A 21997-nucleotide genomic window follows, 5' to 3' on the forward strand; every position below is an offset into this window, starting at 1 on the left:
CGACCTCTCAGGAACATTGAAAATACCAAGACTGGTATAAATCAAAAATATTTATTGTAAGAATATAGACCCAGTATAGTACAGCACTATACTATAATGTACTGATCTGTACTCTGTAGGGGGCAGTAAGATTTGATATGTGTATATACAGTATATTATATATACAGTTGAAGTCTGAAGTTTACATAAACTAGTTTTAATGACTCCAACCTAAGTGTTTCAACCACTCCACAAATGTATTGTTAACAAACTATAGTTTTGTCAAGTTGGTTAGGACATCTACTTTGTGCATGACACAAGTAATTTTTCCAACAATTGTTTACAGACATTATTTCACTGTATCACAATTCCAGTGGGTCAGAAGTTTACATACACTAAGTTGACTGTGCCTTTAAACAGCTTGGAAAAAAAATAAAAATGTCATGGCTTCAGAAGCTTCTGATAGGCTAATTGACATCATTTGAGTCAAGTGGAGGTGTACCTGTGGGTGTATTCCAAGGCAAACTAAGCAATTAAAATGTTTATCTGACTCCATAACGATAATTAGCAATATACAATTACTTTGTCAAACGAATGGATTCACATACAAGGAGTTTAAGCTTAAGTTACAAAGCATTATCAGGCATTATTCCAAGCATGAGAGAGAGACAAAGAAACCATGGCCTGTGCCATGGCCCAGTTAGAGAGAAGGAGAGAGCGTATCTCACCACAGCAGGTCAGGAACATAAGAGTAAGAACAATGAATGTAAGATAAGACCCTTTTTAGAAGAATCCGAGTGATTTTGATTAAAAATCTGAGTTGTTGACCAAAAATATTACTGTAAAGTTAACCGGCAATCAGATATTAGAGGTACGTGATGTAATCACGACAGAACCTCTGCTTCTCAGAGGTGTGACATTGGGGGTTCAACACAGAGAATGTTGAATTCCTAAGACAACACAGGAAATTCTTGCATACAGTTGATAAGAGTCAGTTCAGGGGCTGCATCAGCTTTAGGGAGCGATACCCTACTTCTCTACTTACCTGTACTGAACTATATTCTACTGTACTGTGGAGTACAATACAGTGCATTATAGACGTCTGTTTGGGCCACATTAGAATATAATTTGTCATTTGACATACCTTGATTAAACTATAATTTAATGAAAACATATAGATTATATTAACTCAATCATGATTGATTTTAGATGTAGACAGTTCAGGAATACTTTATTTACCCCTTTTGATAAGACATTCCCATACTGTATTTATATGATATCCAATTGGTAGTTACAGTCTTGTCCCATCGCTGCAACTCCCATGCGGGCCCGGGAGAGGTGAAGGTCGAGAGCTATACGTCCTCTGAAACACGACCCTGCCAAGCCACACTGCTCGCTTAACCTGGAAGCCAGCCGCACCAATGTGTCTGAGGAAACACTGTACAACTGGCGACCAAAGTCAGCATACATGCGCCCGTCCCGCCACAAGGAGTCACTAGAGGGCGATGGGACAAGGACATCCCGGGCCGGCCAAACCCTCCCCTAACCCGGACGACGCTGGGCCAATTGTTCACCGCCTCATGGGTCTCCCGGTCGCGGCCAGCTCGAACACAGCCTGGGATCAAACCCGGATCTGTAGTGACGCCTCTCGCGATGCAGTGCCTTAGACCGCTGCGCCACTCCGCAGACCACTCACTGTATGTTTTAAGACAAGTTATCAAATATAAAAATACATTGAACATACCAACACAAGCTTCACATTAATAAAAATGTGTAGAGTATATTGCCACAGTAGATTCTCTCTAGTAAATGAGGAAATATGTCATTTCACTTGTACAGAATGGTTGTCAAATAGTTAAGTCTGTGCTTATCCAGCTCAAATATTAGATTTATCAAAGATAATACCCACCAGAGGTCTAAATAGTTTTAAGAAATGTTGGCAGCAACCAGGACTTAGAGTTAAAGGCAGTCAAAATTCTGTTTTTCCTGTGTTTAATATGATATTGTACAACAGCTGAATCTATTACGGTAAGGTACATATTTGATATTGATATAAAAACTGCTGCATTGGGCCTTTAACACCGACATCCGCTTTAGGGAGCGGTAAAATGGTTGCCAATAGCGGTTGTAATTGAGATCAGCTGTGCGGGCGATCTTAGCGCATATTGATGGTTTAACGAGGGATCACCTTGTGTTAAGAGGGTGCTCAATGTTGGCTGCAATTGATTCAAGAAATGTAAAGCCAGAGGCTGTGGCATTGTTGTGGCTATTGGTGTTATTTGAGTACTACAAGCATAGAATATATTTTACAGATCCTATATAAGGCGTTTTCCTATTGCCATTTGTTCCTCATGTTATGCTGGTCGTAACATGGATGTTTCTGCGGCTGTTTTCCCACGTGGGCCTGGTTCCGTCCCAAATGGCACCACATTCCCTATATAGTGCACTACTTTTTTACCAGAGCACCATATGTTTGACTGCTCTGTGAGCTCTCTGACAGGCAGAGACATCTGCAGCCCCAGAGTGGAAACAGTGGTGACCCCTAGGTTACAGTAGTGCCACAAACTGCACCTAACGTCTCCCACAGCCTTATTTCACACAGTCACTCAACCAAATGACTAGCGCAGATAAGATGGAGTTAATAAACGGATTGCTGTTGATGATTAATAGTGTTTGGGTTTGTGTGCTTTTAAGCGATTTGTAGATGTGCATACAGTATGTTAGCTCCCAATACTCCCCAACTCGGTTTATCTTGATTTCACAACAGTGTTAGTGTCGATTTGAAAACCCACACCATTTCTCCCTAATGGAAAATGACAAAGCACTAGCTTAAAACATGGGTGATGCAAGATCATCCCAGAGATCGTATTTGGCAAAACAGTATCACCTGTTACTGTGTTCTGTCTGTCATTGGGAGATTCTCTATAGGTTTTGCTAACTCCTCCGTCCTCTTCTCGCCTCCGTTTGAAAAACATCAAAGGTAATCAAGGAGAGGAGGAGAGGAGCAGAAATGTGGCACTAGCACGTCGTCAGGCAAATTACTTTTACAGAGGAGGAATCCCAAAATGTGTGTGTAAAGTTGTAAAAAGAAATGTCGCAGACATTTTATAGATGAAACGATAAGTAGCGTATCGTTTTTAAACGTATGCATGCTTTTCCCCTTGACAAAACTACAGATGATTCAAAGGGGGTATGGCAGATATCTAAACTCTTCCACAAAGGACTCCGGTAGGATACACATGACTATCCTCTACGAAAGGGGGATATCAAGGAGGGGGGACACTTTTTTTCCAGGTTTGCCTAACAAAGAATAGACACTGTCCTCAACCACTTATCTGTTTCCGAGTCGTGGAGGAGACGGGACGGAGGAGTCGAGGAGATGACGGTCTTTTGACTAAATGAGAATCTCCCTGAGTTCACGGCAGAACTGGGGAGGTGGTCAGTAATGTGGGGCTATTGTCACTCCATTTCCCACTCTGTGAGGTGCCACATTTCACAGCCACCAGGGAACCACACTGCAGAACTACTTCCTGACTGATGGAAAAAAGTTGGGCTGCGCCCCAAATAGCACCATTCTCCCTATATAATGCACTACTTTTGACCAGGGCCAATAAGGTTAAAAGTAGTTAATTTATAGGGAACGGGAAGCCATTTGAGATGCAGCCTAGAAGGCTTTTAAACACTCCTACCAAGGCCACTTTGATACTAAGTTGTAAAGGTGATTGTTTGCCATGAATAAGGGGTTATCGCAGGAGTCCAGACAGGAATAGGCTTTTAGCCTCGCTCAAATAATGGTCATAAAATAACCAATGTGACACAGTTTCCCCTTGTGGAATGATCATTATACAATTTTATCCACACGTTAAATCAAAATTGGTCTTTAGAATTGGCATACAATGTCCTCTTTAAACTATGTACTTAGTGTTTTCGCTTTGTGGTTTTGTTGATTTTACCACTCTCCAATGGCATGTCAACGCTTTTAGGGAAAGTGCCGTATTAGGAAATGTTTCCCTCCCCAAAAAAGTAATGATTGACTTTCTAATCTCATGGAGCATTGATGTCATAACAAAATGGAGATAGAGCTACTTTTCTTTCTATTTACTTTTGTGCTTGTAGCACATTGAGTTCTAGGACTCTGGAACTCTCCTCTCATAGAGTACCACAGTATCAGTCATAATACCCATAAAACCTAGCGGTCAAACAAGGAAATTGTTCCAATTGTTTTTCCCCCAGAGGGAATTTTAGAAACACTTCAAATAAGGGCTGTGTTTCGTGTAGACTTACCCTGGTGTGACGTTTTAAAAATCGTGTACATTTCTCTAGGACAAGGTGACTTTTAGCAATATATTTGCCTGTATTTACCCCCCAAAATGTAATTTAATTTGCTGCTAATGTGGCTATCATAAAGAACTACAAATGCCATGATGATGTGGACGAGACTTCCGAACCAAGGTAATGTTAGCTAAATTTAGTAATGAATAAATTGGCTACGTTTCTTTAAATGGACAATTCTGTGAACTGCCTTGTGCAAGTTTTAAATTGACACAATACCCGATAGCAAAGGTGTCAGCTAGAGATGACGTGCAGGAGCTCGCAGGGATTTGTCGTCTTGAATGATGTCTACTTTTCAGATCTGAGACTAAATGGAGCCGAATATATTTATAAAAGTCACCTTGTCCGATAGCGATTTACGTGGTTATCAAAACGTCACGCCAGGGTAAGCCTACACGAAACACAGCCCTTATATGAAGTGTTTCTAAAACTCTCTGAGAAAAATTACTGTTGGAAAAACTATTGGAACCATTTCCCTGTTTGACTGCTAGTTTATGGGTATTAGGACAACTCCACTGTGGGGCACTATTAGGTAGCTCATTGATTTTTCTCTTCTTAATGGGTAGCTCTGGGTTCTCTCCTCTCATTGGGTAGCTCTGGGTTCTCACCTCTCATTGGGTAGCTCTGGGTTCTCACCTCTCATTGGGTAGCTCTGGGTTCTCTCCTCTCATTGGGTAGCTCTGGGTTCTCTCCTCTCATTGGGTAGCTCTGGGTTCTCACCTCTCATTGGGTAGCTCTGGGTTCTCTCCTCTCATTGGGTAGCTCTGGGTTCTCTCCTCTCATTGGGTAGCTCTGGGTTCTCTCCTCTCATTGGGTAGCTCTGGGTTCTCTCCTCTCATTGGGTAGCTCTTAGGGTTTTCTCCTCTCATTGGGTAGCTCTTAGGGTTCTCTCTCAATGGGTAGCTCTTTGGATTCAGTTTTTTGACCCCATTTTGATTCCATCTCCAGCCAGGCAGTTCGCTACGGCATCAAACACAGCCGTTGCCATGGGACAGACACATGGAGTGACTGACAGGCAGCCACAGGTGTTGCCTCCCCCCCTTCAGTTTCACAGGGTTGCAGGCACAGACCAGTCATATGAGTGTACACTACATACCAAACCATGACGTCTGTGTAGGGTTGGGCAATATGACCAAAATATCATATCACAATATTTTTCACATTCTAAATATGCTTTGAGTAGTTCATGACTCTAGGGTGGCACCACATTAAAAGTGATTTTAATGGGGCTTTCTCCATTCGGATGATTTTATACGGTTCAATCCAACTTGAAACAAAAACAAATTTCATAATTTCCTGCACTTTAGTTATAATTTCCACACTGTTCCAAGCAGAGCTGCATGATATGTGCAAAACGTCTAGGCATAGTTAATTGGTGAACTGTTGAAATCAAAGAGTTAGATTAATCATTATTTTTCCATCGTTGGAATATAGCGGGGAGCACATTGAATACATTGTTGTTTACATGACAATGAATGAATAAGCCAGGGAGGAATTGACAGGGTAGGAACCAAAGTGTTGTTCAGTGTTTTCAGGGGAACGTAATAGATGTTATATTGCATGTTTTCTTACCTCATGTAGCTAGCTAACTAACATATTAATTCTTTGCCTATTCTTATCCGATTTAGAGGATACTGTTGCACAACCAACATGTTTATCTAGGACTACACCAGCACTGGTAACATGCAACATATTTTTTATAACTAACCCAAGATAGACCACAACCTGTTGTTTCCAATGGGAGAAAATTAATCATAGTTGGTAGAACAAGCAAGAAGGTGGGCAGAGCCAAGCACGAGCTATCGAGATCCTATTGGCACGTTCTAGCATGTATTTGCATATTTCTGTGACGTGTGCGTGTGCAATAATTAAATTCGTCCTTGCACTCTTTGTAAATAATACAATTGTTTTGAAACTTTGGCAAAGGGTAAAGTCTGCTAAACAAGTCCACTCTGTTCGTAACAAATTATTGTTTTGGGAACAGTACTGTATTGAGATCAAATGTTTAATTGATGAGAAAATTTGCAGAATGTCGGCCAAAATCCTAATCTTCTCCCACTGCCGGCAACTGGGCTTCCTCTCATCGCCAACCAGAAGCTTCAGATTTATACATCCTGTGAAACATCTAGTTTATTGTTCTATCTGTGACCAGGCTGTATTAGCTAGCTACATTTGCTCTGACTCTTAGCTGACTAGCTAGCTTGCTAAATGTACTAACTAGCGATTAGCATGAGTGGCTAATAGAACTTGCTAAAGACAAACTAGCAGACAGTAGTTTTCACACAGTAAGATACACAAACGAATAGTGTATTTTATAGAACGCTTATAGAAAGCAGCATCGTTGTCACAGCCATCTTTCTGCGTCTATCTGACCATGCAGACTGCAGAGTGAACGGCAAGAAAGTACTTGTGACTCCGTGGTCGAGCAGCTGCTCTCTCCTTGATTGACGGGGCAGGCTTGGTGTGGGACACGGCTTGCAGCAAGAGGAGAGGGAGAAAGACGGCTCAAGTAGCAAACAGAGTAAACTATTAGAAACGGACATTAAACTCGCTGGAGTTACGTATCACATTTAACAAACCAAACATTGAAATACCGTAATAGAAGGTAAAATAAAAACCCAAACCGGCCTGAGCATCAATACCGGTGTATATAGTAAAATACGGTATACCGCCTAGCCCTACTTCTGTGTATTTGAAATGTGCAGTAACTAATACAATGTCTCCTGTCATCTCTAGCGTCCTGGAATGCCATCTGGAGCTAGGATGCCCCACCAGGGTGCCCCCATGGGCCCCCCCGGCCCCCCGTACAGTGGGAGCCCTACGGTGCGGCCCGGCCTGCCCACCCCGGTCATGGAGCCCAGCCGCAAGAGACCTGCCCCCTCCCAGCAGAACCAGCAGCAGCAGAACGTACAGAACCGGGCCAGAAAGTGAGTCACACTGCCAGGATTCATCCAAGATCCAACTCTCACCTCTGCAACCTAGCCCTCTCTACTCCATGCCTGCCTCTGGTCATGTTTCTGTGTGTAATAACTGCAATTCACCATCTGCGTCTATCAGACTGAGTGTTTCTCACTCCTGCATTGTGCTGTGAGTGCTCTCTCTCTTATCTGTGCTCCCCCTACTGCTTGCTTTAGTATTGCAACCTATCCACGACTCTGACACTGTTCACCCCTTATCTACACTTGCCGATTTAGGTTTAGCCACATTTATGACCTCTGTTTTGTGGTCTGTTAGCTATCATGGTCAGCATATTGTGGAAACCATCTACACTCCTCAGAATAAGAGCTAACCTGGGTTATGAGATATAAAATCTCTGCCAAAACTAATCAGTATCCCATGAACTGGCTTCTAAAAATGCTTGACAGTCACAAAAACAGTTCCTCAGAACCACACCCACATTGTGTTGGGCTTCACATGTACACCACCGGCCCTGAGTAATTCCTCAGGGAGGTGATAGAGCCAGGTGTAGTTATTAGAGAGTAGATCAATATTCTCCCTCTCTCCTTCTCTGTATCCGCAGTGCAATTGATCCACTCACAATTAAGCAGCCTTGTCAAACAAGGGCCAGGAAAATTGTTGTCCTATGTCGGCCTTCCACCCCTACCCCCACGGCTCCCTCCCGTTGAGGGCCTGCCCGATCGATGTCCCAGGGTGACCCAGTAGGTGACACTTTCTCTGGCAAAGCATATGCTTGTCCTCTGGCAGCTGACAGCCCCCTCCCCAGCCAACAGCCCAGCACAAGCACAGCCACCTGTGTTTGCAGTGTCATTGAAACCGTATGGCTATTGGCTAGATGCACCTGAGCTCGTCCTGTCGAGCCAGCACTTTTCTACCCATACAAATCTGCCATGCTTCTAAAAATAGGGCATATTCAAATGTCAATTTACAAGGATGCTAGAAATAGTTTCATGTAATTGCAGTTGAGTCAAAGATCAGATTTAATTTGGTACTTTTTGCATTGTAGACAATAGGAAGAATGTTTTGGGCTGAGAATTACAGGACAGCCCTATAATTTGTGAAAACGCTTCAGGTGCAGCTATACCTTGCACATAGAAAACCCACAAAGACTATAGGCCTACATTGAAGCATTCAGATATGCCCAGTAAGCCCACGCACTACTTTTATCAATTCGACCTGGATCCTAGTAGGACTAGATGGGGTGTTTCCCTGTTCCACGGTGTGCTAGTCTGTGCCTTAGTCCCAGTGTGTTCATTACCAATGTGTCTGCTTGTTGTTAGTGTGCCATCTAAACACTGAAGTGAGTGAAGCATGATTCCACACTGTCCAATGAGAACCTTTCCCTGCTAGACAAGTGTCAAATGAGGCCCCCAGATCCACTGATCCCCAGGATCCACTATGTCCTCCTCTCTCACTTTGTGTGTGCATGCACACAGATGCACCCCACACTGATGCCTGTACATACTACCTCCACACTTGCACCGATACTAACGCACCCTCACCTACCCAGACGTACACACAACCACGAGTTTGTCCTTCAGTACAGACATCCTGCTTGCTGCCACTAGTGTGTTGTCCCACCAACCAACCTCTTTTAATCGGACAACCTTCAAATCACATCAACCCTTAGGAAGCCAGTGGGATTCCCTGGAGCCAATGAGATGCCAGCGAGGCAGATGGACATGAGAGATGCCCAATCAGATCCAACGCTCGGATCAAAGTAGGAGTTTATTCTGCTGCATGTCCGTTCTTTTGACACGTTTTTACTCGCCGCCCTGCCCTCTCCCCTGACCCCCAACCCCAGCACTTCCGAGTGTAGGCTCGGTCAACCCACCCCCAAATGTTACCCCAAACAAACCCCCATGTTTGTCTCCCCATGAGGAAAGCTTTACCAGGTGTTCATTGGGGTACCTCCGAATGTGGAGATGCATGCTGTAGACTGAAGCATGGCATGATGGGAACAAATTATGCTGCAAGTGTCTCTTTTAGGAATGTCAGCTATACCAAAGGATGCCCTAACACCTCTTTAATCAACTCTGTTTTTTTCTGTTTTGGTAAGATGCGATGTTTCATAATCTCTAGAGGGTTGCGATTCCCAGTTTATGACACTCTCAGATCCCTTTGAAATGTAACCAGGCCAGCCCTCGATGTTGCTCCAATGCGTTTCAGCATTTGGCCTGTTAACTTACACTAATTATTTTGCCCTGCCCTGTTAAAATACTTCTGTGTGAGTCTGAGGTCTCTGCTGGTGTGCCAATGTCTAATACAGTTTAACATTACTCACATATCCTCATACTATACAGTTGAAGTCGGAAGTTTACATACACTTACAGTGCCTTGCGAAAGTATTCGGCCCCCTTGAACTTTGCGACCTTTTGCCACATTTCAGGCTTCAAACATAAAGATATAAAACTGTATTTGTTTGTGAAGAATCAACAACAAGTGGGACACAATCATGAAGTGGAACGACATTTATTGGATATTTCAAACTTTTTTAACAAATCAAAAACTGAAAAATTGGGCGTGCAAAAATATTCAGCCCCTTTACTTTCAGTGCAGCAAACTCTCTCCAGAAGTTCAGTGAGGATCTCTGAATGATCCAATGTTGACCTACATGACTAATGATGATAAATACAATCCACCTGTGTGTAATCAAGTCTCCGTATAAATGCACCTGCACTGTGATAGTCTCAGAGGTCCGTTAAAAGCGCAGAGAGCATCATGAAGAACAAGGAACACACCAGGCAGGTCCGAGACACTGTTGTGAAGAAGTTTAAAGCCGGATTTGAATACAAAAAGATTTCCCAAGCTTTAAACATCCCAAGGAGCACTGTGCAAGCGATAATATTGAAATGGAAGGAGTATCAGACCACTGCAAATCTACCAAGACCTGGCCGTCCCTCTAAACTTTCAGCTCATACAAGGAGAAGACTGATCAGAGATGCAGCCAAGAGGCCCATGATCACTCTGGATGAACTGCAGAGATCTACAGCTGAGGTGGGAGACTCTGTCCATAGGACAACAATCAGTCGTATATTGCACAAATCTGACCTTTATGGAAGAGTGGTAAGAAGAAAGCCATTTCTTAAAGATATCCATAAAAAGTGTTGTTTAAAGTTTGCCACAAGCCACCTGGGAGACACACCAAACATGTGGAAGAAGGTGCTCTGGTCAGATGAAACCAAAATTGAACTTTTTGGCAACAATGCAAAACTTTATGTTTGGCGTAAAAGCAACACAGCTGAACACACCATCCCCACTGTCAAACATGGTGGTGGCAGCATCATGGTTTGGGCCTGCTTTTCTTCAGCAGGGACAGGGAAGATGGTTAAAATTGATGGGAAGATGGATGGAGCCAAATACAAGACCATTCTGGAAGAAAACCTGATGGAGTCTGGAAAAGACCTGAGACTGGGACGGAGATTTGTCTTCCAACAAGACAATGATCCAAAACATAAAGCAAAATCTACAATGGAATGGTTCAAAAATAAACATATCCAGGTGTTAGAATGGCCAAGTCAAAGTCCAGACCTGAATCCAATCGAGAATCTGTGGAAAGAACTGAAAACTGCTGTTCACAAATGCTCTCCATCCAACCTCACTGAGCTCGAGCTGTTTTGCAAGGAGGAATGGGAAAAAATGTCAGTCTCTCGATGTGCAAAACTGATTAGAGACATACCCCAAGCGACTTACAGCTGTAATCGCAGCAAAAGGTGGCGCTACAAAGTATTAACTTAAGGGGGCTGAATAATTTTGCACGGCCAATTTTTCAGTTTTTGATTTGTTAAAAAAGTTTGAAATATCCAATAAATGTCGTTCCACTTCATGATTGTGTCCCACTTGTTGTTGATTCTTCACAAAAAAATACAGTTTTATATCTTTATGTTTGAAGCCTGAAATGTGGCAAAAGGTCGCAAAGTTCAAGGGGGGCGAATACTTTCGCAAGGCACTGTAGGTTGAAGTCATTAACTTGTTTTTCAACCACTCCACAAATTTCTTGTTAACAAACTATAGTTTTGTCAAGTCAGTTAGGACATCTACTTTGTGCATGACACAAGTGATTTTTCCAACAATAGTTTACAGACAGATTATTTCACTTATAATTCATAATCACAATTCCAGTGGGTCAGACGTTTACACACACTAAGTAATGTCATGGCGTCAGAAGCTTCTGATAGGCTAATTGACATCATTTGAGTCAATTGGAGGTGTACTTGTGGATGTATTTCAAGGCCTACCTTCTAACTCAGTGCCTCTTTGCTTGACATCATGGGAAAACCAAAAGAAATCAGCCAAGACCTCAGAAAAAAAATTGTAGATCTCCACAAGTCTGGTTCATCCTTGGGAGCAATTTCCAAATGCCTGAAGGTACCACGTTCATCTGTACAAACAATAGTACGTAATATAAACACTATGGGACAGCTCAGCATTCATACCGCTCAGGAAGTAGATGCGTTCTGTCTCCTAAGAGATGAACGTACTTTGGTGTGAAAAGTGCAAATCAATCCCAGAACAACAGCAAACGAGGAAACGGGTACAAAAGGAAACGGGTACAACAGTATCTATATCCACAGTAAAACGAGTCCTATATCAACATAACCTGAAAGGCCGCTCAGCAAGGAAGAAGTCACTGCTCCAAAACCGGCATAAAAAAGCCAGACTATAGTTTGCAACTGCACATGGGGACAAAGATCGTACTTTTTGGAGAAATGTCCTCTGGGCTGATGGAACAAAAATAGAACTGTTTGGCCATAATGACCATTGTTATGTTTGGAGGAAAAAGGGGGATGCTTGCAAGCCAAAGAACACCATCCCAACCGTGAAGCACGGGGGTGGCAGTATCATGTTGTGGGGGTGGCAGTATCATGTTGTGGGGGTGCTTTGATGCAGGAGGGACTGGTGCACTTCACAAAATAGATGGCATCACGAGGTAGGAAAATCAGTCAGTCAGGAAGCTGAAGCTTGGTCACAAATGGGTCTTCCAAGTGGACAATGACCCCAAGCATACTTCCAAAGTTGTGGCAAAATGGCTTAAGGACAACAAAGTCAATGTATTGGAGTGGCCATCACAAAGCCCTGACCTCAATCCCATAGAAAATATGTGGGCAGAACTGAAAAAGCATGTGCGAGTAAGGAGGCCTACAAACCTGACTCAGTTACACCAGCTCTGTTAGGAGGAATGGGCCAAAATTCACCCACCTTATTGTGGGAAGCTTGTGGAAGGCTACCCAAAACGTTTGACCCAAGTTAAACAATTTAAAGGTAATGCTACCAAATACTAATTGATGTATGTAAACTTCTGACCCACTGGGAATGTGATGAAAGAAATAAAAGCTGAAATAAATCACTCTACTATTATTCTGACATTTCACATTCTTAAAATAAAGTGGTGATCCTAACTGACCTTAGACAGGGGATTTTTACTAGAATTAAATGGCGGGAATTGTGAAAAACTGAGTTTAAATATATTTGGATAAGGTATATATAAACTTCCGACTTCAACTGTATCTGTCCCAAGCATATACGTCTGTCTCCGTCCTATAGTTCACTTAACACAGGGCTTCCAAAATGGCATCCCTTGGACCCCGACCAGACGTACTGAGGAAGCTTGAGAGAGCACAAACCTATGACACTATTTCAAACTTGTTCTCTCAAATCAGTATCTGGGCCCAATATTAACAATGCACCACTTTTCCGGCAATAACCGATTCATAACAAAAACATATATATATATATATATATGTGTGTAAGCCAAGCGTCGCTGAGGAGGCACAGACTGCAGCTGCAGAACCGAACTAGAAAGGTTCGGCATCTTAACCATACCAGCACACCTCATTTGCATTAGCTGGGACCAATGGTAAGTAATCCATCCATCCAAGACAATAAATTCAAGTATTTATTATATTTTCAATATTTTTTCATACCCAAAGAATGACAAGTTGTTTTTTTTCACATGAGATTTCACGGGTAATGCCCTGAACATGTCGTTATGGTACACATACAGTGTTTTCAACTGAAATATTTGACACACTTTGAAATTGTGTGTGTTTATTTATACAGTAATTATAATTCAACATGTCCTCACCTAATGCTGAATTGAAATTATTTCACCTCTGTGGCCTATTTATTGCCTTTACCCTCCCTACTCTTCTACATTTGCACACACTGTACATAGATTTTTCGTATTGTGTTATCGACTGTACGTTTGTTTATGTGTAACTCTGTGTTGTTTGTCGCACTGCTTTGCTTTATCTTGGCCAGGTCGCAGTTGTAAATGAGAACTTGTTCTCAACTGGCCGACCTGGTTAAATAAAGGTGAAATAACAAAAACAAACCTGGGATTTGAACTCACCATTCCAATCTTTCTGCTACTACACCATGTCCCTGTCAACAACTGTACAAAAAAAAAAACCTGAAAATGCTGAAATAAAGTAAATGAAATCAATGATAACAGACTAGTCAGAATAACTCATCACTAAAATAGCGGTGCAGTTTGACAGTACTCCCATATCCTCAGACTATAACTATCCCAACTGTTGGATTATGTCACCAGATCACCACATTTCACAAGCAACACATGTGGAAATGTGAAATCGTGTGATAGTCCACATGTGCAATCATGTGATTGTCCACATCCTGTGGTTTTCCCGAAAGGGCAATGACATTCTTGGGATGGTGTCATGGTCCCCTGGAGATTTTTGTCTCGTTCAAATGTTGCCACGTGTGGTTTTATGGTATCACGTGTTTTTACATGTTGTCACGTTAACTTCACATAAGATCACAAGGGTTATGGGCGACTGTACTTTTCTCCTCATCGGAAAGAAGAAAGTTGGATTCAGAAGCATTGTTATTGGGGGTCACATAACATATTTGGATCTGGAGATGGCCACAGTTGGCGTAGGAGCCAACATTCACTAACATACAAACAATATACAGCATTAATAAAGAGAAGGCTATACTGTACATTGGATGGTACAGCATGAGGTGTGTGTGTGTGTGCGTGCATGAGGTATTAGATGTGTCACTGGTCCCTGCTCTCCAGGTGGTATACCATAGTCCTGCCTCTGCTGGATCCCCCAAAACACACACATCCGCATTGCTTACACACACACACACACACACACACACACACACACACACACACACACACACACACACACACACAGCTGGGACACTGGGGTGCTGGATGTGGCCCAGCATTTTAGCAGATGGCCTGGGTGCTACGCTATCAGTCACCATAGTAACATGCTCTCTTTTTCCATTTTCTCTCTGTCTTTCTCTCCCTCTCTGTAGCGCCAAGAGAAGGAAAATGGCAGACAAGATTCTCCCACAGAGGGTGAGATTGCGTATATCTGTATTTTTCTCCCATTAACTCGAGTGTTTGCGTGTTGTTATCCATTCTCTGTTGAATAGAACATGTGTGAGTTTTTGATCTAGGGGCTTGGAGGGGCAGATGATTATGTGTTATTGCAAATGGAGCGTAAAGAGATGCTCGGGTGATCAGAGGCTTGGCGCAGGCTTGGCGGTGGGTACCGTTGTTGTAATGATTCCTCTTATTTTCAAATGGAATAATCAATAGACTGGTAGGAAACAGAGCCAGTATAAAACAACCTTTCGGGTTTAGAGGAGGCAATTGAGGAGGCACATCTTCTCCACAGGTGAGGGTGGGTCTAGTGTGTGGTCCGCGTCAGGGCTAAACAAACCCATGTCTAGCCATATCCTCTGCCTGCCTGCGCCACAACCTCCGCTATCCCCTTCATGCCCCCCCCGCCCCGTCTCAGCCCTGCGCAGCCTGGGCATTGATTTTGTAAAGGCTGCTGCTGGTGGCACTGGACTGGAGCCCCATACTGATCCCAGTCTCTCCTATGAGTGTCTCTGTAGTCTGTGGGTCTTATCGTAACACAAGCCAGACAGAGGATGGAGATGGCTGCATGGCTCAGGGACAGGGAATGTCCCGCACTGCATTCTGTCTGCACTACACCTCAACTTGGTGACAGACAGATGCAGGTAGAGAAGGAATGAGATGAGATTATCGAGGGAACAATGAAGGGAGAGACAGACAGATTAGAAGGATGGAGAGGGGTAATGCAGTGGGAGAATCTGGGAGCCTGTGCCCAGTTTGGTAAGTAGCCTTGGCAGAGTGCGGACTCCCATCTGGGGATGAGTATGGTAATGTGTCAAGGAGGGTAGGGGCAGGTTGGGTAGGGGTGGGGTTCGCGCTGATGCGCCCGCTGCATTTCAAATGCAGCCTTAGCACCACTAAAGGCTGGACTGGTGCACCAATTAGTGAGTGGTGTTGAGCAGTCACAGCTCCTGTGGGCACTACTACCCGCTCTGTCACCTTCATTAGGTGCGTCACTCCTGTAACAGAAGGACGAAAATGTTTTTTGTGGAAAATGGCTGCTTGAGAGAATACAGTCACCGTTGCAGTACAGACATGCTTTGATGGCAGAATGCCTTACCTTTAATGAAGCTTAAAACGCAAAACTCAGTCAATACCACGACTTATTGTCACTATCTTTTTTTCCCCAGTTCAATTTGACTGGATACTAGGATTCTTGTTCTTCTAAAGCAATACACTGGCAGTGTTAAATATGATCGAGTATATTGCATCCAAGACACTAAGAGTTGGTTGTTTGATTTCTCCTCTGATCAGATCCGTGAGCTGGTCCCCGAGTCACAGGCTTACATGGACCTGCTGGCCTTCGAACGTAAACTGGACCAGACCATCATGCGTAAACGGGTGGACATCCAGGAAGCCCTGAAGAGACCCATGAAGGTAACATGCATCATAGGCCTGAAGTATCTCACTACTATAATATACTTTACTGTACGAGCAGCAGCAGGTAGCCTAGCGGTTAAGAGCCAGTAACCCAAAGCCTAGCGGTTGGTCCAGTAACCCAAAGGTTTGAATCCTCAAGCTGACAAGGTGGAAGAATCTGCCGTTTTGCCCTTGAGCAAGGCAGTTAACCCCCCAACAACAACTGCTCCCTGGGCGCTGATGACGTTGATTTAAGGCAGTCTCCTGCACCTCTCTGGTTCAGAGGGGTGGGGTTAAATGCAGAAGACACATTTCGGTTGAAATCATTCAGTTGTGCAACTGACTATGTAGGTATTCCCTTTCCCTATACGAAAATACTATGCCCTTTGAACAACGGAACATGAAACATCTCTGTATTTTTCTTTGGTACCAAAGTGCCCAAGACTGATGTGTCCAGAAATGTCCACTGGTTCCAACAGTGTCTTTGTGTTTGTGTCGACAGCAAAAGCGTAAACTGAGGCTGTACATCTCCAACACCTTCAACCCTGCCAAGCCCGACGCTGACGACTCAGATGGCAGTATTGCATCATGGGAGCTGCGGGTTGAGGGGAAGCTACTGGATGATGTGAGTATTCCACTTCCTGTAGGACGATGGAATATCACTGGATCGAATCATTGTGATGTGGTTTGTTTGATTTTGTTTAGAAAAGTACAGTTTTTCCCCCTCTCATTGTGAAGTCTCCTCTATGTATGATAGCGACTATGCACGGTTTCTTTTGAGCTGTATCCCCACCACTGAATCAGTACATATTTTCTGGCAGGTTGACGTTTATTGTGATGAGTCTTGTCATGGAGGCAGAAGTGAGTGATTTTTGTAAAAAAAATCATGAAAACAAGATTTTTGGTCTTAATTTAAGGTTAGGCATTAGGGTTAGCAGTGTGGTTAGGGTTAAGTTTAACACCAGATGTTATCACTTTGTGGCTTTGCCAGCTAGTGACCACTCTGGAGAACTGCCTCTAGAACAAGATTCATGACGAAAAACGCTAACCTGCTATTTTATGGGGGACTATATTTGAAATGTGGCAGCATGGTGGGTTAAATGTACTTTTCACCATGGTGAAATACCTTCCAAAAAAATCTGTGGCCTTGTCTCAATCATTCAACCAAGTATGAATATTGCTAGCTCTTTGATCCAGGAGCTGCTTTGTGGAGTGTTTGCCCCACAATCATGTATGGCAGTCTTGTATAGTTCTAACATATCTCCACAATTCCACAGTCGGCCCACTTCAGTCAGCAACAAGATTTGTTTGTTTTGTTAGGCCTTCTGAGGAATGATAAATGTTTTGCTAAACGTTTACACAGATTATTTCTGCAACATGAAAAGCAAGATGACCATAGATTTCTTTCACAGAGTAAGATCGACTTCAAATGGTGGCTCAACTCTAATTCTCTCATCAGTTTTGAGTCAAGGCTGTCATTTCACAGTGGTTTGAACTATTTGAGGTTTCTGAGCCCACAAATATTTTCAGCCCACTTTTTAAGGAAGTGAACTCTGAGAATATCCTGTTTTCACATTGTATGTGGTCCCTTCTACGTCTTTGGTCATCCCCTTGCCCTAGGGCCTACAGTAAATGTAATGATATCACTGCTTTGTTGTCCTAGAAATGTTGCTATAGTCAATGACAACAGTATATCAAGTTATCTAAGGCAGGTGTTCAACAGTAGTGCATAGGGGTCTAGTTGGAATCACTCCCGGAGACAGATGTTCAGTAACCAGGAAACAAACCAGGGCCTAGCCCAAAGGCCAGCAGATGGCGCTATGGAGTTGTTTCATCTTACCGTCCAAAGGGAATGCATGCAGCCGGCTGGCTATACACTTGTATCCCCGTGGACCGGTTTGTACATAAAACATTCTATATTCAGGCTACAAAGGAATCCATTTATTTCTTAGAAGATGGGGGGGGGGGGGGGGGGGGGGGAATATGCATACTTTCTTTATGAAACACCATGCTAGAGTGGACAATGTTACTTCCTGATGTTGCACCCGCGTTCAGCCAGGGTTAAACAGACTGCTGCAGCTTGATTGGCTGAATGCAATAAGCAACATCCGGGACTAGCATTCTCAGGCATTAGCCACTCTAAAATAGTGGTGAGAAATCCTGTTTCATAAAGAAAGTATGCATATTTCAGACTACAACAAACTGCTTTGCAAAGTGGGGAAACCCTATCTACAATGTAAGTGTGTGTGTGTGTGAGTTTGTCCTGTGTTACACTCTTCAAATGTTCATATCAGCCCAAATGTTCCGTCCACGTTAAACTAACTAACCACCTCTCTTTATTTCATAGCCTGGGAAGCTGAAGAGGAAATTCTCCTCTTTCTTCAAGAGCCTGGTGATTGAGCTGGACAAAGACCTATACGGTCCTGACAACCACCTTGTAGAGGTGAGTTCATGTTCCCTGATGACCGCTGACCATATACCTGCACCCTCTGTCCTCTCTGTCTCACTCTCGTCTCCTTTACCCTGTCTGTGTTCCGCCCATAGAAATAGAATAAGAATGGAATATATTTTTTGGAATGTCAGTTGAGGACGCTTTGTGCTTTACTGTTTTGGGGACCCTCAAAATGGCTCCCAGTCCACTCATAATGGCGTAATTAACATGAATGAGGACATCCGTTCTATTCATTCTAATTCTATGGTCTTCAGCCTCATCCAGATCTATTCAGCAGGTTTTGGGCAAACAAGGGGTTTACTATAGTGTTTAACCACTAAAGACTCTTGGCATCTTATCTTTAGTTACAATGCAGCTCACAATGTACACCCCTGTAGAAGATTAGACCATAGGCTAGCTATGATTCTGAGAAAAAAAAATATACTACCCACTGTGCACACACTTGTTAAATCAACATTATTTCAATGTAATTTGTCAACGTATTGTGATGTGGAATCAACATGGAAAATAGATTAGATTTGAAAAAAAGTAATCAACCAGTGCTGTTTTCGTCTCATTTCAACCTGCCTTGTAAACATTGAAATTAGGGTAAACTTCAACTTAACCTGACTTACAGGTTGTTACATCAATATAATCATCAGAACTATGTATATGTTGAAATTGCATAGAAAATTCCATGTTTGATTTTTATATTTGATTCGACAGATTTTATTTGACCTTGTTTCAATGTTGATAGTAAAATGTTTGAATCAACGTCATCGTTTCAACGTCATGCCATCAACCTAAATAAAGGGGTATATTGAAATAAAATGTGAAGCCACAGTCCAAGTTAAACAGGGACACCTACTGGTAAATGAGGTGTAATGCACTTCAGTGAGAAAAAGTTTACCATCCAAATGCCTACCTCTATGTACCATGCTTAGATTTGGAACCAAGCTGTGTACGTTTCAGCTGAACACATTTAAACATTGCTCAGCATCCATACTCATTTGTGTAGATGACCTAAATAACGTTGAAAGTAAATCCTCTAACTTTTCTTACCAAGGCTGTATGGGAATGTCAATTCAGAGTGAGGTTGGATTTATGAAGTTAACATTGACATCTGATTTGCCCAACAAAGGACACCATGTTGGTACTATTTAAAAACATTTTCTTTCATCTCAATTTGTGGTTTTAGGGGATTTTAACTTAGATCGGCTTCTTCCGGCCTCAGACCATTTTAAGAATATTTTTCTTGACTTTAACCTGACTCAACCGATTGCATAACCCACACGGGTTAATACAAAGTCCAGCAAACTTCTCATTGACTGACCGAATTCTAACAAATAATCCCCACAAGTATTTGTCGAGTGGTGTCTTTGCTAATGATCTCAGCGATCGCTCTCCTGTCATTGTATTCGAGAAACCACAAGGATTAACACAGATCCTCGTATAACTATGAAGAGACATTTTTCCCCCACAAGGTTTTCTTCATGATGTGTATTACCCTGACCTCTCCTCTATCTCAGCTGCATACCTGACCCTGAATTATCTCTAGAATTGTTCTCATCTCTTTTTCTCTCTCTGGCAGACAAACATGCTCTCCCTTTAAACACCTTAGTGTGAAAAAATAGAACAAATCCTTGGTTCTCTATAGAACTTTCAGATCTAGTTATAATAAAAAATATATTTTTTAAACAGGCCTGGGCCAAGGTTAGAAAAACTGGCTGTAGCTGTTTGGAAGCTTTTCAGGTAATTGAGAAATGGATACACTTCCACATTCAAGAATGCTAAATCTAGCTACTTTCTATCTCAGACTCTGCTGGTGATCCGTCTACATTTTGGAATACAGTTCATGCACTGAAGCACAGAAATTCCTCTTCTTCCATGCCTTAGCAAGTTGTCAGACTCTGGCATCATTATTGAGAAAAATGAGAAGTGATACTTTTAATCAGCATTTTATCTCAGCAGGCTTTTTATGTGAAAGAAATGTTGGTTTAATTGACCTGCCCCTCTCCAGCCTCTAATTGGCTTGATGGAAGTTCCGTCAACTTCTGTGAATCTTTGTTTCAACTTTCTTCAAGTGCAGTCTCAAAAACCATCAAGCGCTAAGATGAACCTGGCTCTCGTGAGGATCGCCACAGAAAAGGAAGACCCAGAGTTACTTCTGCTGAAGAGGATAAATTCATTAGAGTTACCAGCCTCTGAAATTGCAGCCCAAATAAATGCTTCAGAGTTCAAGTAACAGACACATCTCACCATCAACTGTTCAAAGGAGACTGCGTGAATCAGGCCTTCATGGTACAATTGCTGCAAAGAAACCACTATTAAAGGACACCAATAAGGAGAAGAGACTTACTTGAGCCAAGAAACACAAGCAATGGACATTAGACCGGTGGAAATCTGTCCATTGGTCTGATGAGTCCAAATTTGAGATGAGATTTTAACTTCCAACCGGTGTCTTTGTGACAGAGTAGGTGAACAGACAAACTCCATGTTTGCTTCCCACAGCGAAGCATGGAGGTGTGATGGTGTGGGGGTGCTTTGCTGGTGACACTGTGATTTATTTAGAATTCAAGGCACACTTAACCAGCATGGCTACAACAGCATTCTGCAGCGATACGCCACCCCATCTGGTTTGCGCTTTGTGGGACTCTTTTGTTTTTCAACAGGACAATGACCCAACACACCTCCAGGCTGTGTAAGGGCTATTTGACCAAGGAGATTGATGGAGTTCTGCATCAGATGACCTGCCCTCCACAATCCCCTGACTTCGACCCAATTGAGATGGTTTGGGATGAGTTGGACCACAGATTGAAGGAAAAGCAGCCAACAAGTGCTCAGCATATGTGGGAACTCCATCAAGACTGTTGGAAAAGCATTCTAGGTGAAGCTGATTGAGAGAATGCCAAGAGTGTGCAAAGCTGTCATCAAGGCAAAGGGTGGCAACTTTGAAGAATCTCAAATATATTTTGATTTTTTTAACCTTTTTTTGGTTCCTACATGATTCCTGCCATATGTGTTATTTCATAGTGTTGATGTCTTCACTATTATTCTACAATTTAAAAAATAAAGAAAAACCCTTGAATGAGTAGGTACGTCAACTTTTGACTGGTGCTGTGTGTGTATACAGTTGAAGTCGGAAGTTTACATACACTTAGGTTGGAGTCATTAAATCTCGTTTTTCAACCACTCCACAAATTTCTTGTTAACAAACTATAGTTTTGGCAAGTCGGTTCGGACATCTATGTGCATGACACAAAATGTTCCAACAATTGTTTACAGACAGATTATTTCACTTATAATTCACTGTATCACAATTCCAGTGGGTCAGAAGTTTAAACACACTATGTTGACTGTGCCTTTAAACAGCTTGGAAAATTCCCAAAATTTATGTCATGGCTTTAGAAGCTTCTGATAGGCTAATTGACATAATTTGAGTCAATTGGAGGTGTACCTGTGGATGTATTTCAAGGCCTACCTTCAAACTCAGTGCCTCCTTGTTTGACATCATGGGAAAATCAAAAGAAATCAGC

The 21997-nt window shown here is 42.6% G+C and overlaps 1 protein-coding gene across 8 annotated transcripts in view; it reads left to right on the top strand.

Moving 5' to 3' along the window:
• LOC139420476 (SWI/SNF-related matrix-associated actin-dependent regulator of chromatin subfamily D member 3-like) overlaps window positions 1-21997 on the top strand; it is a 45362-nt gene that overhangs the window by 13882 nt on the left and 9483 nt on the right. For 2 of the 8 annotated variants that reach the window (XM_071170663.1, XM_071170665.1), the window contains exons 1-7: window positions 5264-5336; window positions 7048-7238; window positions 8900-8989; window positions 14563-14605; window positions 15926-16048; window positions 16533-16655; window positions 18378-18473. In XM_071170663.1, the coding sequence (XP_071026764.1) occupies window positions 5298-5336; window positions 7048-7238; window positions 8900-8989; window positions 14563-14605; window positions 15926-16048; window positions 16533-16655; window positions 18378-18473 (705 nt within the window). In that variant the 5' untranslated portion in view covers window positions 5264-5297. Of the gene's footprint in view, window positions 1-5263; window positions 5337-6745; window positions 6833-7047; window positions 7239-8899; window positions 8990-14562; window positions 14606-15925; window positions 16049-16532; window positions 16656-18377; window positions 18474-21997 lie in introns of those variants that run through there. The other 6 variants (XM_071170666.1, XM_071170667.1, XM_071170668.1 and 3 more) reach the window with 4 other exon arrangements.

Source organism: Oncorhynchus clarkii, chromosome 11, assembly GCF_045791955.1.
Source record: "Oncorhynchus clarkii lewisi isolate Uvic-CL-2024 chromosome 11, UVic_Ocla_1.0, whole genome shotgun sequence".
NCBI lineage: Eukaryota > Metazoa > Chordata > Actinopteri > Salmoniformes > Salmonidae > Oncorhynchus > Oncorhynchus clarkii.